This window comes from Borostomias antarcticus (assembly GCF_949987555.1).
Source record: "Borostomias antarcticus genome assembly, chromosome: 17".
Classification (NCBI taxonomy): domain Eukaryota; kingdom Metazoa; phylum Chordata; class Actinopteri; order Stomiiformes; family Stomiidae; genus Borostomias; species Borostomias antarcticus.
In genome coordinates, this window is record NC_140250.1 from 4,892,653 (window position 1) to 4,909,988 (window position 17,336).

The 17,336-nt window shown below is 43.9% G+C and overlaps 1 protein-coding gene across 4 annotated transcripts; it reads right to left on the minus strand.

Annotated features, from left to right (window-relative positions):
* Positions 1 to 70: 70 nt before the first annotated feature.
* Positions 71 to 14,716, minus strand: LOC311320222 (uncharacterized protein). 4 transcript variants are annotated; one of them, XM_084451931.1, is made up of 18 exons: positions 14,572 to 14,716; positions 14,089 to 14,111; positions 13,735 to 13,798; positions 12,874 to 13,088; positions 12,533 to 12,613; positions 11,115 to 11,183; positions 10,814 to 10,969; positions 10,398 to 10,580; positions 10,099 to 10,153; positions 9,729 to 9,819; positions 9,401 to 9,542; positions 7,662 to 7,766; positions 7,173 to 7,263; positions 6,376 to 6,694; positions 6,100 to 6,174; positions 5,214 to 5,316; positions 4,329 to 4,447; positions 71 to 3,893 (listed from the first exon to the last, which is right to left on the minus strand). In XM_084451931.1, exons 1-18 carry the CDS (start codon positions 14,597 to 14,599, stop codon positions 3,776 to 3,778), a joined length of 2,037 nt encoding a protein of 678 aa, XP_084308057.1. In that variant the 5' UTR covers positions 14,600 to 14,716; the 3' UTR covers positions 71 to 3,775. The 4 variants fall into 4 exon arrangements, with proteins under 4 accessions (XP_084308057.1, XP_084308056.1, XP_084308055.1 ...); XM_084451930.1 differs by having other exon boundaries at positions 10,823 to 11,014; XM_084451929.1 differs by having other exon boundaries at positions 71 to 3,890; positions 10,814 to 11,014.
* Between the last annotated feature and the right edge of the window lie 2,620 nt (positions 14,717 to 17,336).

Below are 17,336 nucleotides of genomic sequence, written 5' to 3' on the forward strand. Positions count from 1 at the left end.
CATTTTTTCTAGTGTAAAAAAAAAAAGCAAAAAAAAACTCCAACCCAGCAACTACATAGAATCAATACAAGCATTAAAAGCCATGGTGAATTATTTTGTCACGCCCCCTTAGCTACAAGTCTTTCTATTGTCTGAGAAATACTACTTTAAAGAATACATGACATCTTACTTTACTTAGACTCCAGCCCTCCTCACAGAGAGCTGTCGTCTTTCTAGTGCTGCCCATTCTACCATTCAAGGTCCTGGTGATGGTAGCATTCAAAGCCAGCTGAAAAGTAGGCTTAAATGCTATATTTGGGTTGCAGTGAACGCCTTCAGTCTACTACTGTAGGAAGCCCAGTCAGTGAACATCTCCAGACTACTATTGTAGGAAGCCCAGTCAGTGAACATCTCCAGTCTACTACTGTAGGAAGCTCAGTCAGTGAACATCTCCAGACTACTATTGTAGGAAGCCCAGTCAGTGAACATCTCCACGATGCTACTGTGGGAAGTCCAGTCTGAATCAGAATCAGTCTATACCTCTCTATGTAATCACTATTAATCCATTGTTGGAATGAATGAGGCTGTGAACATACAGGGAAAGACTTAAGCCGATGCAGATGACCTTTCTTTCATAAGAAGAAACTGATGAAGAAACTGAAGATGAAATTAATACTATAAACATTTTTTTTTTTCCAATTGTATGAAGGAGCTGCTGGAGCAAAATTGAACAAGGATAAAACTGAGGGAGTACGGATGGGTCTAGACTAAAAAAAATAAAACATTGAAATGTAATAGTTAAAGATTAAATCTTAATGTGGGTGTGCATATATGCAAGGATAAACCATAAAGACAAAAGCTGGGAGAAGAGAATTTCAAAACTACAAGAGGAAATAGATACTCTGGTGGAAACAGTTCATATACATCTAAGTAGAGGTCTAAAATAGAAGTTGAGAAAATTTATTTAATATCTTATTTTCTTAGCTACTGCTTTTCCTCCACAAAAAAAATATTTAACAAAAATGAATATGGGAAACCAACTATGAAATAACCAAGAGAAATATCCCATCCCGCAGCAAAAAGAACAGAGGTCTTGATGTGACAGACCTTGATCTGAAGTTAAGAGCCAACGGAACCCAGAGAAGAGCAGCTTGGGTAAGGGGGCCAACCTCTTGGCAAAAGAGGCGCTTAAGTAGGATTGCTGTCTGTGGGCGGGTATGTTCGCACCATAGCTCGAAAACAAATAACCCTATGACGTTCATATTTGGTACATATAATCTGCCCAAGGTAACCTGGACCTGATTCGATTTTGGAGCGGATCTGAATCACAGGGCAGATCCACAAATTACTTTTCTCTTGGTTTTTGACTGCAATATCGTCCTCAAGCATGCACTCAACAAACACATTCAGGATTTCACACCCATTCTTTGAGACACACATACAGGCATTTTCCCCATAGACATCCATTGTAGAAGCACTTTCCACCTCCAACCTACATTTGTTTGCACCTCCAACAGATTGATTTATGGGCAAGTAGCGTGTGACGTCATTGTAGGCAAAAGAATACGGCCCAGCTTGGTTCCAGGCTTAAAACTATAAGGATTTTCTGAAACGTAAGTGGAGTGAATGTAGGCAAAATTAATTTCCTGAACCGAAGCAAAAACCAAAGTGGGCGGTCACTGTTGCGCTCTAGGCTATAAGGCACAAGTTGGCACCTTGCCCGCCCGAGTGCAGTCTAGTTTCATTAGGAAATATGAAGATTGATTGGTGAAAAAAAAAATTATCCATCAAAATGAACTATACTCACATTAATGAAAAAGTATATGCGGGGTTTGAAACATGAACCATCTATTCTAGAAACCCGTCTTTTGAAAGGCAAGATGGAGCTTTTTTCATCTCTCATGAAGCTCCCAGTTAGAGGCTTTGAGATGACATAACACTGTCCCCACTATTTAATGTCCTGCACCCAACAGCTACCCAGCAGTCGTGAGTGTGATGCTCTAGAGATGTACTGTATGGGCCAGCATGGAAACAATTGGGTTTTGATGTTGAAGTTAATGTAAAATAAAGTATGGCATTTTTTACAGAAAGAATGTTTAAGAAAAAAGTGAAGTATTGTCGTGGATTATGTGCATGGTACTAGCGAAACTTGAGTATATACAATTTCTTGTAATACTGTTTTTAACCAGATATTGACCACCTTGAAAAGAGCTCAAAACTCACAGCAGAGGAAAAAGAGAAATGCTGCTCTTATTAACAGCCTCAAGATAGGCAACCACACCACATCCCTCATCACGCTCAGGGCTGTGTGCTGTCCGCACTACTGTATTCCCTGTACAAGCATGACTGTACAGCCACCTTTGATTCCGATACCATTGCCAAGTTTGCTGATGACACAGCAGTGATAGGCCTGATCACCAACAATGATCCAGTGACCCAACCTCCCTCTGAACGTCGGCAAGACAAAGGAGATGCTGGTGGACTTTGGGAAGCAGCAGGAGAGGAACTACACCCCTCTAATCATCAATGGGACCCCTGTAAAGAGAGTGGACAGTTTCAAAGACCAAAGACCAAGGCCAACAGGATCCTGAAAGACCCCAGCCACCCAGGAAAAGGACTGTTCTCTCAGCTATGGTCAGGGAAGAGATACCATACTCACATGGCGAGCGCGGAGACTCAGGAAGAGCTTCTTTCCGCAAGTCATCCGTCTCCTGAATGACTATCTAACGTATAGTACGACCATACCAAGAGGATCAGGATATATAGCAAAACCACTTACAACGCAAATGTCAATACAGCTCAACCCCCCCCTGGGTATCATTTATTATAGCTAGAGCATGTACATAACTCACCCATGCCCCCCAGGTTATTTTTATTCATATCCATATATAGCACGTACATAATCCACCATCCAGACCAGTAACTATCCCATCTTACCTTTAACTCATACTGTATAGAAATTATACTTGTGTTATTTGTAACTTGTAAATTTTAATTTGTAAATTGATCTGTATGAATCAATCTTCGAGCCGGCAGCAACATTTCACTATGACTGTACACCGTACATTACATGTGACAAATAAAAGGAATCTTGAACCTCAGTGCGAGGGCATGCACATGGCCGGCCAAGCACGCACGCGCGCGCACGCACACACACGCACACCTTTGTGCAAGTATGGACAATAATTGAGTATGGTATGTGGATGTACAGTAGGTATACATGTATGTATATTTATGTGCGATATGTGAATTTATGAAGAAAAAATAAACACATATTTTGATATTGTCAAGATGTATTTTGTATTTCATATGAATTATTCATTAAAAGTATCAGGAGGACATAAAAGTCCAGGTTGGGGATCACTGTATTAAAAGGCCTATCGACACCCTCAGTGCTACTTCATAGAAATACCATCCTGTCACATGATCATTACATACTGTTTCACAGACTGAGAGACAGAAGGCAAATTACTCCAAAGGCCTCAGTGTTCATTATAAAATGACAGTTCATCTATATCCCACAATATCACTACAGGTTGATGCAGGTGGCATTGCGATGTCAGAGCCAGAAACAGACACTGGCGGAATTTTCTGAATACCTGTGTTGATATCATGGAACCTCGATGAGCGCAACAACTACATTTAAATATTTCCAAAGGAAATATTACATGCAATGCTCTAATTAATTAAATTAATTAAAAGTACATGGTTATCCCTTCTTTGCAGGCTTGAATACCATGGGAGAGTGCTTTTCTGGAAGGCGATCCTCGTGAGGTGCAGACAGCGGGACGCGTGGTCATTGTTCAGATGTCCTGCGCCTGTCGATGCCCTTGTGTTCCAGGATGTGTCTGAAGGGACAGGCTGGCCTCCTGCTGCAGCCCAAGTTCCTCCAGAAGAAGCATTCCCTCATACTGCTGGGGTCACAGTTAACATGTACGTTTGATATTATTGGCGTTACATCCCTCTAGCTGATATAAAAAAATACTTCAGGAGACACCATCTCACATGATACGTTGAGCTTTCTTCAGTGTTGTGCATATAGGTTACTACCTGGTATCCAGCATATAGTGTTGTAATGACCATGTGACTTCATGTGAGTGCCCTCAACTGGGTAGTGCCCCTTCAAAACTGAGCCACAAGGTGTAGGGGGTAGGGCTAAGGGGGGTATTGGGTTTGGGCCTTACACTTGAAAGTCTGGATGTTACATCCTGGATAGTAGCCTATATACCAACACCCCGAGGGCTAGCCTCAGAGGAAACAGCAGTTCCATCACAACGTAGCGACCACAGAACCGACGGTGCAACAATTCAAAAGGTCTCATCGGTGCCTGTTCCGCCGTTCCCACTTACTTTCCGTTGGCGTCTTCGGGCGGGTCGACGGCCTGCAGGGCTGACTTGGATATGCCCAGGTGGTCGGGGATCCTGTCTGGGTAGCGCACCGTGATCCTGACCTCATGCAGCTCGTGGCCCTGGGGATCAAAACACATGCCAGTCAATTATTAAGAACATTTAAAACAACCGAGGTTGATCAAAGTGCTGTACAGCTCCAGAGCAACAAACACAGCACAGCAAGCAACAGAACACTACAATACACCATACACAATAAGCAATATACAATACAGGGGCCACCAACAACTACACTACGCTTGCTTCTGTGTTTGTGGAGGCCGGGCAGACGTGCACAATGTGAAGGACCTTGCACTAAGGCCCAATCCCAATACTCCCCCTTAGCCCTAGCCCCTAGTTTCTGAGTGCCCTCGACTGGGTCCCTGGGATGTTACAGTATGATTACCATTATAGTGACAAATCTGGCCAAATTTCAGGACAGAACAAGACAGATTAATCAAGTCACCAGCCAGCCATTTTTTTAATGTTTATTTGCGAAGATAATGGGCTTCTTTCCCATGTTTTTTCACGGCACCAGCAGCTATGTTTCACATCACTGCCTCGGTTCGGTGTGAGTTTTTATCTACCTCGGTTTCAAGTCAGCATCTGAAAACCCATGTTTTGGAGGGCTGTTTGAACGTTCGCTAGCCCTCAATATGGGAATAGGACACACTACCCTACGTGTGAACGCGCAAAATGTAGGGGTAGGGCCAAGGGCTATGGCTAAGGGGTGGTATTGGGATTGGCCTAAGTGATTAGAATGGCCAGCACATCCAGTGGATGTAAATCTGTCTACCTGGAACCACCTTCATAGCCAGACCTGCCGTTTAACCAATAAAAAACACTCACATGGAACTTCTGCATGGCGGCATCACAGTGCTGCTTGTTGGTGAAGTTGACGAAGGCACATCTTTTGCTCCGAAGGAGCTTCACACTGTGGACCTCTCCAATACTGCAGGAGAGAACAAACAAACAAACAAACAAACAATCTTTACACACACACACACTTGTCCTTGAGCAAGACAGTGAACCCCAACATCGCTCAAGTGCGTCACGGTGGTGCAGTACCTAGTACTGTCGTCTCACAGCAAGGTTTCTGGGCCTTTCTGTGCAGTTTGCGCGTTTTCCCTGTGTTTGCAAGGGTTTCTCCCATCCCATAGAAGCCAATATGAAAAACATGCAGAAGAACACGGACAGGAGGACTTGGTTGGTCCCCGGGCATGTCCCATGCACGCTGATTACTGTCTGCTCTGGGGTGGGTTGGGGAACATTTCCATCAGCGACTCTAATGCGTGTGTGTGTGTGTGTGTGTGTATTCGCCTGTGTCACCCATTTGCACATGTTAAAAGAGTGTGCTGCATGACAAATAAAAGATTTCTTCTTTCTTCTCAATCTACACACACACACACACACACACACACACGCACACGCACGCACACGCACGACGCTGCAGGAGAGACGAGACGGTCGCATCCTTCCAACAGAAAGTGCCAAGGAGCACTGAAATCAAAACACGTACTCTTTGCAAGTTGACATGAATACATGCATGGTTCACCCATCTAAAAGTATTAATACCTTCAATGCATACGAGAACTGTTGATCATATGGATATAAAGGACTGTCTAGTTAAAGTCCAGTCATGTTCTTTGCAGACAAGTCAGTGTCCTGAGGTACCCTGGCCTCAGAGGGAGGAGCCAGGTCTCGTGGGGATGTGGTCGAGGTCGAGGTGGCTTACCTGCTGAACAGGTCCTGTAACATGGGCTCTGATACCGTCTGCACCACGTTCCCCACCCAAATAGGAAACAGTGCGCTGTCAAAAGAAGATGGAAGATTATTAAATGAAATACTGAGGGGAAAATGTAGGGCATTAATTGTGTCTGTCAATATACAAGAATATAAATTCTGAAATATAGTTAACACTTTAGTCATGCGTGACATGAAAGCCTCCTACATGCGTTTTCATGCAGCCCTCCACCGCCAAAAGTATCTGCCAATACCACTAATCGCTCACGGTTGTGCTTGGGGTTTGTCGGGTTTGGTCTTGGCGAGACTGTTGGGCTGTCTGGGCGTGGGTTTAGTCGGGGTCTGGGTCTTTGGTGCGTTCTGGGCCTGAGTTTGCTGAGGTTTGGCTGCTTGGGCTGCCTGGGCCTGGAACCTGGGCGGCAGTGAGGACGCAGCTGTAGAAGTTCTAGAGGCGCTCGCTGTTCGGGCTGGTACGGTAGGATTGCTGCTCGCTGTTCGGGCTGGTACGGTAGGATTGCTGCTCACTGTTCGGGCTGGTACGGTAGGTTTGGCAGTTGGGTAGCTCCCATTTTTTAGAACTGGGACCCCTGGGACAAGTATTAGCTGACGGTTACAATTCAGTAATCCAGTGACCCATAACTGAGCTAGTCTGAACACCCTTTATGATAACCCATAACTGAGCTAGTCTGAACACCCTTTATGATAACCCATAACTGAGCTAGTCTGAACACCCTTTATGATAACCCATAACTGAGCTTGTCTGAACACCCTTTATGATAACCCATAACTGAGCTTGTCTGAACACCCTTTATGATAACCCACAACTGAGCTAGTCTGAACACCCTTTATGATAACCCATAACTGAGCTAGTCTGAACACCCTTTATTTCTAATAGATAAGACTCACTGTACTGAGAGTCACTGAATACATTCAAGTGATGTTAGTTCTGCTAAGTAGCATACGGTTTTGACACCTTCGCTGCAAGTTAACTCATGAAGTACGGGTTGTTACAAGTGGCCCATGTGAGCCAGAGGAAGGACTGGCCTTGGCAAGCTCAGCTCTTACCAGATATCTTAGACAATGCCTCCAGGGCTTTCTGTACTGTCCCATGGATAATTAAGGCATTTGAGCTCTGCTCCCGAGAGAAGCCAAACTCCTGTTGAAGAACACAAGTGTTCAGGTTCAAGTCAGAGCATATATGAAAAACACAAAATGCAAAACAATGCTGTTATTTGCCCAATAGTTAAATTTTGTAATGTTTGTATAGCACTTTTCTGGGTACCCAAAGTCACTTTATAGAATTTTTCATCTCAACGATGCATATCTATGTCTTGTGGCATGATATCTCGTCACACCACTATTGTTAGTACATGTTCATCTTTATGTCAGGCAGAGGGTGAGGGGATGCTGCCATCCTGCTACTCGCCATTAGCTGTGTGATCTGGTCCTCCTACTACTCACCATTAGGGTTAGGGTTGGTCCTACTACTCACCATTAGGGTTAGGGTTGGTCCTACTACTCACCATTAGGGTTAGGGTTGGTCCTACTACTCACCATTAGCTGTGTGATCTGGACCCTCATGAGTTCCTGCGCAGCGTCTGCACATGAGCTGTCCAGCTGCAGCACCTCTTTAAAGGCCTGCGCTGCCTCCTCATACCTCTGGGGGGAGACAAAACCAACATGCTCATCTCATGTCATACAAGGCAACTCAATTGATCATAATAGGCAATGGCATTGATCATAATAGGCAACGGTATTCATCCAGGATTGAAAAATTGTATTGCCTGGTTTATAAGAGGCTAGCCCTACATGTTCATTTTCACACTGATTTCAAATTAGTTTTCTTCTCACTTGGAAGTTGTAGGTTTGCATGTGTAAATGAAGTAAATTGTTTGATTTAATCAGTTTTAAATCCAGGCTGTAAAGCAATGAAGGTTGAAGATTTTGCTACTCTTGCACTTTGGCTTTAGCACTAGATTGTGCTCTTAGTCACTTGTTTAGAAAGGAGATGCACTTGTGAGTTCTGGCAAGTAGTAGTACACTGACTAGGCCTACCCAAGTTAAGTGCAATTATAAATAAAAGGCTCTGCTATAGATAAAAGGCTCTGCTAAATGACTAATTAATGTCATTTTGAAAGGGGGTATCCATCTCTAGTTAAACTTGAGCACACGTCAGTACTGCATGGCTGTAGTCAAGGACACATGAGTCAGGAGGAGGTGCCAACAGTGTGACTGACAGGTGAACATTCAATGCCCAGAGGGGAACCCGAGCCAAGCTGAACACAACCTGAGCCAAGCTGAAACACACACCACTGGGGCTGGCCCGAGTAATTACCTGTATTCCACCATTTGTTTGGTAGGTTGGTATTCGGAGCACAATTCAGTATTCGGAGTATTCTTCTTTTTTTTTTGTCCCGATACTCCAAACCAATACCAACGTCATCATACCGTTACGCTGAGTGACTCGCGAAAGTGCAACTGAACTGAAGTGGATTTCATGCTTGTGTTTTCTCCCTCAAAACACTGCAGGTCTCTGGTTAGGGCCGTCAACTTAAGCATTTTCGCCTCTGTCTCTCCTCCACTCCGGTGGTGCTGCCACACACACACAGGCGAAAATGCTTCTTAAATTGATCCTTAAAGCCCTAACCCAGCTACTAGCTTGCTATTTAGCAAGCAAATATAATTTTTCCTTTGTAAACGCAACACAAGCACGCTGGTGGGGCGAGAGTTGGAGTGAGCAAAGCTGGATTAGGATAACATAGCCTACGTTTGGTAGCCAACAGCCCAAAACTATTTTTAAGCCATTTAGAGATTTGATTGATTTTGGTAGGCTACTATCTGTCTCTAGTTTATCGTGGTACAAAACAGATTTTTTTATAAAACCGAACTGAAAGTGGTTTTCAAGAGTTTATGGATGTAGCCTGAACATGAAAGTGAAACCTAAACTTGGGGAAATTGACAGTCACAAGCCATGATAAAATAAACCTACACATGATTAAATCATGAACAAATACTCAGCTAGCAAGCTAAACAATCTAGCAACTTACAATCTACAAGTAGCAGGAGGCGAAAATTGCACAACAAGGTAATATGACTGTCTGGCGTATTTCTCAGCTTGATATAGACTATGCAATGCTGCCACCTAGGGGTTGAGAACGAATACTACTAGTTCGTTCATATCAAAGAGTATTCGAAGCCTGTAAAATGGTATTTGGGACAGCCCTACACACCACTGGCATCCAGCGCATTAGTGTAGCAACACAGCGGCCGTCCGCGGTGACCAGTGACCTCACCTGCAGGCCGGCCAGAGCTCGGCCCTTCCTGTACAGGCCCTTGACCCAGCCGGGGCACATGTTGAGGGAGAGCTCGGCGTCGGTCAGCGACCGCTCATACTCCTGCATCTTCTCAAAGCAGAAGGAACGGTTGCCAAACAGCCTGGGACACAGCGGGAACAAATGCATGGTGGATCAAGTATTCAGATATTCGGAGCAGATAGAGACTGTAGACCCTACGGATCAAAGTACCAGCTATCCGTTTTGGAATCCGAATTTGGCCAAAAACCTTAATCCAATTAAGGTCATTAAATAGAGTTTGAAAGGTCACTTTTGCAGCGCTACTTACCTATACTCTTTGGGGTTGTATTTAATTGCATCAGTAAAATACTTCACGGCCATGGCGAAATGTCCGGCACTGGCAAACTTATTCCCCGTTACTGTGGAGAAGAGGTTCAGCTTTAATATGCGGGTTGTTACTTTTCATTACTGTAAAGTATGGGGCATACTTATACTGATTAAGTTATCTAGGGGTGTAGTGGTGACTAAAGAAGTGGGTATACTGTGGGTCCATGGATAAAGAAGTGGGTATGCTGTAGCAGAAATGTTACAGTTTTTACATTAGTGGTGTTTAAAGAAGTGTGTATACTTCCATGGATAAAGACGTGGGTATAATCCCAACTACACCACTGCTTTTATCTCACTGGGACCAGACTCACCTGCAAGTTCTGTACTTATTTTGACTACGTCTTCTGAGCTGGGGGAGTCAGAAGTCTGTGAACAATGACCAAGACATACAGTACAAGATGTTGAAGCACAAATGTTATGGTCCACTGGGTCTCTGTTTGAATTGACAATTGCAAACAACTTCCTCAACCTTTTAAACTGAAAACTATGTAGTTTCTGTCTATATTGACGGGGTGTCAGTCGATGTTTTTCTTTCTATATTGTCAGTGTTTGTATAATTTCATGTGGACACCAGGAAGACGGAAGCTAATGGGGATCTGAATTAAGATACCTTTTTAAATTCATTATATCCTGCATTTGGCTTCTCCTTGGGTCGGCTGGCTAAAGCTGGCGGGGGAGGGGGAGCAGGACTGTTCCTTCTCTCAGTCCTCCTCTCTGATTTAGGCATCTGTTCGAGTTGACGTTTGGCTATGACCGCAGCTTTAGATACAAAACTGCTGGTCAGATCCAACTCCTGTAGGAAATCAAGAGATGTGGTGAGGCCAGGATTAAAGACACACTGCAGTTCTACACATTTGACATGTCAGGAAGACTCAATTTTTAGAACAGAGACACATTCTAGAGCTACAAACATTTTAAAACTGCTTAACTGTCTCGTAAGTAAACCCAGTTTGTGGATTAACAGTGCACACAATAAACAATAGAACACGTCAATTAAAAGCTCCAGTTACAATTTTTTTTTTTTACCTCTCTTACCTCAGAATTGCCAGATATGCTCTCCCTGTCACTTTCCTCATCCTCACTGGAATCCTCGTCACTGCTGTTGCTGCCGTCACTACTGTCCGAGTCCCTGGAGGTCCGCCATTCCCCGTTTACACTTTCACCACCAGCCCTACAGGTAGCCTGACAGGAGACATTGACCCCTTCACCACCAGCCCTACAGGTATCCTGCCAGGAGACAGAAGACTTCAGAGGCAGTCATTGTTCAGAGGTAATGATGGGTCTCTTGCTGTAAACATACAAGGCGTCAGATGCCTCAGCCACTCACCTCTACGTTTTTATTTGGGTTTTGCTTCTCTTTCTCCAGCTTCGCCAGACGTTTTTTCTCCCTCTGACGCTGTTGGGCAGAAAATGATGAGCTTTTTTAAACTTGTGAATTAGCTGGGAGTGGGGGTGCCCCGGTAGCTTAATGGGCTGGGGTGCTTACAATGTAAAGGCTAGTCATTTCTGCAGAGGCGTGGGTTCGAATCCGTCCCACGCCCTTTGCTGCATGTCTTCCCCTCTCTCTCTCTCCCACCTTTCCTGTCTGTCACCTACACTATCCTATCATAATAAAGCAGAAATGCCTTAAAATATATATCTTTAAAATAAATAAAAAAATAAAAAAATTAGCTGTTAGTGGGATGAGAGACCAGTGTACTGGAAAAATCTCCAGCTGATATGTCTAGGCAAAGGGCGAGACTAAAGACCTCTGCAAACCGCAGGTGAAATGACGAGACAGGTCGTTGCACAGCGCTGTGACAATAAGCCCCGCACACGGATCTATTACCTTCCTGCAGCATGCTCAATGAGGTAATGTTTTCAGTGCCGCGTACGTCCATCCATCCGTCAGCAGGATTAAGTAAAAACTACTGACCGATTTTCATGAAACTCAGTGGAAGGGTGTAGCATGGGCGAACCTAGAACCCATTTTGGAACTAGGCTTGTTACAGTTGTCGGTGTTACCGATGCTACTTGGTGTTCTGGCATACACCGTGTATTCACCGAGTCATACTTAAACACCGACACAGTTGTTTTCCGCCACCACCGTCGTTTTACCGATTTAGATAATTATCGCATATTCAGCGCCCACTCATTAAACTCAAACAAGTGTCTGTGATCTGCCACTCTGCATGCGCACGCAGCACAGCGTGGACTCTAGAGGGATCAGTCTCAATTCACGTGAAGAGTAGGGAGAGGGAAGGGGGAGGTTATGGCTAGCCTCTCATTGATCTCAGTGAGATCTCTTAGTCACAACTCAGTCACAACTCAGCAACTTCTTTTATAGGGAGAGTGACTAACCCTAACCCTATAGGAGAGAGTGACTCAATGCCTCCTCGGGGTGTGTGTACCTATCAGGTAGCACAACAAGAACATAAAATAACAGTATTGATGGCTGGACCATTATGGTTTTCCTGGTGCGTGTGGGACCTGCTCCAAGCACTCTGCAGCTGTGCACATAGCATACAGATTATGCAGACCTATATGTTGTTGTACCCAGAGGTAGCCATGTTTGCAAAAGCACTGTGTCCACAATCTATTTTTCAAGCCACATTTTGCAAGCACAGCAACAGCGTCAACCTCGCAAAAAGAGTCCCAGTACATTCTCACAACAATGTAGGAATATTCATTTTCTAAACATTTCTATCAATAACAGTATAAGTATATAACATTTCTATAACACCAGCCAACCTTGTTTCAGCTTACCAATTTCTTAAGCCGTTTCCTCTCAGCCTTCTCCTTGCTCTTCTCTTCCTCTTCTAGAAGTTTGGAAACTCTTTTAGCATGCTGTGGGAGGGAATGGGAACTGTTTAGCGTGCTGTAGTAAGGAAAGAGATCCTTTTGCATGCTGCAGGAAGGAAAGAGATCATTTTGCATGCTGTAGAGAGGAAAAAGATAATGTACTGTAGGAAGGAACAAGACCCTCTTAAGTGAGCATGCTGTAGGAAGGAACGAGATCCATTCAAACTTTTAGACTGAGTTCAGTCAAATGCTGGCAGGCGTTAAGTAGACTTCACTGGGAGAACGATGGTGTCACAACAACTCACATTCTCCGTTGACACTGGTGGGGAGGGGACCACAGGGGGGTCATCCTGGGGCTTCCGGCGCCGCCTAGGCTTGTACGGAGTTTTGGAAGGAGATAAGAAGTTCCTGGCAAATCCACAGTACTGTACCGGAGGGTTGCTAGAAGAATCATAGTCGTCGTCTCTGTCATATTCAACACGACCATCCAGGTAGCACAAATTGTTGGCAGAATCCAAGCCTGCAAGAAGTACGAATTTTAAGCAAAGTGCTCCAGGTTTTTGTCCGGGTAATGTTATGAGATACGTGAAAACAGACCATTGACACCAGACCAGAAGAGCAAGAACGACAAAGTTGACTACACTGTACTAAACGCTCACTAAATACACATATTTACTCATGACAGTTATACCAACACCATGACTCGTTGGTATAACTGTCGTCATCAAACTTTAGCCTTATGTCAACATCTGAGAGCAAAAAATAAACTGACATAATAGGCCCTTTACTCAGCAGCCATTTTGATATGTCAAAGCAGAGTAAACACTGTAACATTAATTATGGATCTGTACCATTTAGGATTTATGTGGACCAGGGCCCTTATAGTGCATTCTGGCTCACTGGAATGGCTGTGACACAAAATAGAATGGGACCGCAATGGATTGGATCAAATATATGTTTACCCTGCTTTGACATGTCAAAATGTCTGCTGTGAAAAGGGCCTATGGGCATTTGAAATCATGTTTGATATTATGCGACAATCATTGAGTGATTTTCTTTCATCACTGCTGTTAGGAATGAGTTTAATATTAATGGAGTTGTGCTCAGTACTTTCTTAGATATAAAACAAAAATAGAAGTGCTGCATTTTCTTTTGTACATTCTTACCAAGAAGCCCGATCCGGATGTCTCGTCCATTGTGCTTTACTTGTACATAATCCAGCACTGCTTGCTGGGAAAGGCAACGGAAAAATAAATCAAAACATGTCTTATGATGGCTCAGTTTAGTCAATGCATGCTGTTTTATCGTGTCTTTCAACATCTAGCTAAACGTTACCATCCACCATAATAATTAATAATAACAATAATTAACTAAGTATTAAGCTAGAGTAGAGAGTTTTCACTTCCTACTAGTTTTGGGGAATGGGACTTTTCCGGGTTCGTAGCAACAGTTTGGCACTGAATTTTTATAGTGACGTTTAGCTAACACCCGAAAATGTCAGCAATTAAAAATGCACTTACGACCATATCGAGGTCGCCTTCCTCTGCAAGAGACACAAACAAACATGAATAAACGAGCATTGGTCAATAGGGCACTAGCAGATTATCCTCATGAAACCTGGTTAGCTAGTGCTAAATGCGTTTTCTTGAACTGACTGCTTGCTTGATAGCGCGTTAGCTAGGCTACTAACATAAGCTAACTTAAATAACCACTAGATGTTGCTAGCATTACTGTAGCTACTACTGTTATTCACAATTAAGATTGCAAATCAACTATAATGAAAACAGCGCGAACTACTTCGAATGCTGACACTAGCGCATGCTAGTTGCACAAAACCATGAGAAATCCAGACGTCCTCCCAACCATGTTCCCTTCCTTGTTCTAGGGTACCATAACAGCTAGTGCTAAATAGCCTAGCATAGCTAGCTTCCGTAAAGAAGGAACTTCCTTGCTTGCAACTTTTCGCCAACAAAACAGTACACAGAAAGACACAATATTCTTACCAGGTTCAACCTCTCTAAATTTAGCCATACTAGGTGATGGCTAGTAACTTATTTTGTAAAATAAGTAGGTAATTTAAAGCGAGTCAGCTAGCTAACTCATATTAATAGTATTTTCTTCTTTTGCGAGCAGAGCTGCTTGCTTGAGAGCCGCGCAAGGCATTCTGGCAGTAGTCTGAAACCACAGAGGAAGTAGCTGCCGCTCTTGCTCGCAGTTAACCAGCTAGATGAATGTGTTTGCTGCCACCTGCCGTTAAACTTGAACTGGTACGTCAAAGCAAAGAGTATGGAATGCATTCCATACTCTTTGATATGGTTACCATGATCTATGATGATTACTGCCCCATTTTGAGTGAACAACATTGAATCGTGGCAAGTTCAAATGAGCGGCAAGCCCCGCCTCGTTTTCATCCAAAAAGGGCGGCATCCCATTTACTGCAATTTGATGTCACAGTGCTAGTCAATACAATAAATATGGTCTGGTGGTGTCACTCACATGCTATGGCTTCTACTTTAGCAAAATGTAGCAAACTATAAACGTGCCTTCACCTGCTGCCATGTAACTTTAGCATGCCACATTTAAAGTTAGAAGAAAACTAATCAGAATCAGATTTTATTTTGCCAGGGTGGTTTTTACACATACTAGGAATTCGTTGTGGTCTGTTGGTGCATAACACTAATGGATAGACAACAATATGTCATACAGAGGCCTAGAAACAACTGTGGTAGAAGAACAGTAACCCATTATGCATTAGGAGTCCATCATATTTGGGTGAGAAGTTCAGTCATCCGGGAGAGACTCGGAGTAGAGCCGCTGCTCCTTTGTGTCGAAAGGAGCCAGTTGAGGTGGTTCGGGCATCTAGTGAGGATACCTCCTGGGCGCCTCCCTAGGGAGGTGTTCCAGGCGTGTCCAGCTGGGAGGAGGCCGCGGGGTAGACCCAGGACTAGGTGGCGGGATTACATCTCCGCACTGGCCTGGGATCGGCTAAAGATTCCCCAGGCAGAGCTGGTTGATGCTGCTAGGGAAAGGGATGTCTGGGGCCCCCTGCTGGAACTGCTGCCTCCGCGACCCGACCCTGGAGAAGCGGATGAAGATGGATGGATGGATGGATGGAGTCCATCATATCTATGTCTGTGGACATCTGTGGCTGTGACGCAGTCACAGATGTCCCTGAGGTAGACAGTTCGAACCTGAGCTTGAAGTGACATAACACTGTAATTTATAATGTATAATTATAATAATAATTTATGATTACGGGACCTTGAGGGGTCTTTAATCAAGTGACACACAATTACACGCGTGAACAGCGACACATCACACAATGACACACATGCAACGAAATTATCCTCTGCATTTTCCCATCCAAGCTGTCCTCCTCCAGGGGCAGCCAGGAGCAGTGGGCAGCCTCGTCAGTCGCACCCGGGGACCCAGTCCAAGTGCTCAGTCCAAGTCCTGGTCAGGGACAGGACTGTAGAGCATCTGTTCTATGTTCTTCTGCATGATTTTCATATTGGTTGCTTGGGAGGAAACCCTTGCGAACATGGGGAGAACATGCAAACACTGCACAGAAAGGCCTGGGAGATACCCCACCTGAGTACCTCACAACCCTGGGAAGAACATCCCCAGTGCCAATATCGTCCCAAGCGAGAATCGAACCCGGGACCTTGCTGTGAGGTGACAGTGCTGCACCACCATGACACAATAATATCTAATGAGCATAAGAATGTCTAACGACCGTAAGAATATCTTATGACCTCTTAGTGAACTTTTGAACTCATTGTGACCCCCTAGTTGGCTGATGAGGAAGGGGGTTACATATGGAATACAGAGCCTTGTGTATGAATATTTAATGTAATTGTCCCCCATCCGGCAACAGCCGAAGGGGGGGGGGGGACATTAGGTTGGCCGGTGTCATGGCATGAGTGAGTGAGTGAGTCAGAGAGTGAGTGAGTCTGTCAGTCCCCCCACAAAAGGGGCGCCTTTCCAATGTATTTTTCCATTGTCAAGTACATTTACATTTTTACATCAAAAACTATGCATGGTGTCTCAGTATAGTCTCAAACAAGTTTACTCGGGAAACCATGTACTTTCTACATCCACAGAGAGTAGAGCTTGAGGTGTTTAGTAGAGCTAGATATGTCTGTATTTCAACATTTATTGCATGGACTTGTTTGCCCACTAGATGGAAACGTTATTGTACTCTTATTCACTCTACCATGGTTTGTAGAGAGCTTACTTTGGTCAATCATTGATACACATGATGTGACATTAAGAGCGCTAGATATGTCTGTATTTCAACATCCATTATAGGACTTTTGATCATACAGGTGCATGGACTTGTTTAACAACTAGTGAATGTTGTGTCCAAGGGTCATGTCTCTCGATTCCAGATTGCTGGCATGCTATATAAAACCACACATTATGCTGTCTTTATTGGGTTCATTATAAACAAAGCCAGAAAAATAAGGGGGCGTATATGACTAGGTATAAATTATGATTATACCGCGGTTATCACAAATATGAAGGAATATGTATTTAATACATTAAATCAACTCGTAAGGGGCACCACTGTTCTGTACAGGGAAATAGATAACCTCATCAATAGTCTAGTTTATCAATCTCAATCTGAAAGAGGTCTTAACTCAAGCAAGTGATCTAGAAACCAGTTGATAACACTACAACGGCGTGATCAAAGCGTATACAATTTATTGAAGTTATACTAATCAATTGTCAAAATAATATGAAAACACACAATTCAATAATAGAT

Excerpts from the sequence above, each read along its gene's own strand:
- LOC311320222 (XM_084451928.1), bottom strand. The coding sequence starts at position 14,599 with ATGGCTAAATTTAGAGAGGTTGAACCTG. Across the intron at positions 13,799-14,088 it reads AAGGCGACCTCGATATGGTC|CAAGCAGTGCTGGATTATGT; the intron begins GTAAGTGCATTT and ends TGCCTTTCCCAG. Across the intron at positions 11,184-12,532 it reads GGAAACGGCTTAAGAAATTG|CGTCAGAGGGAGAAAAAACG; the intron begins GTAAGCTGAAAC and ends TCTGCCCAACAG.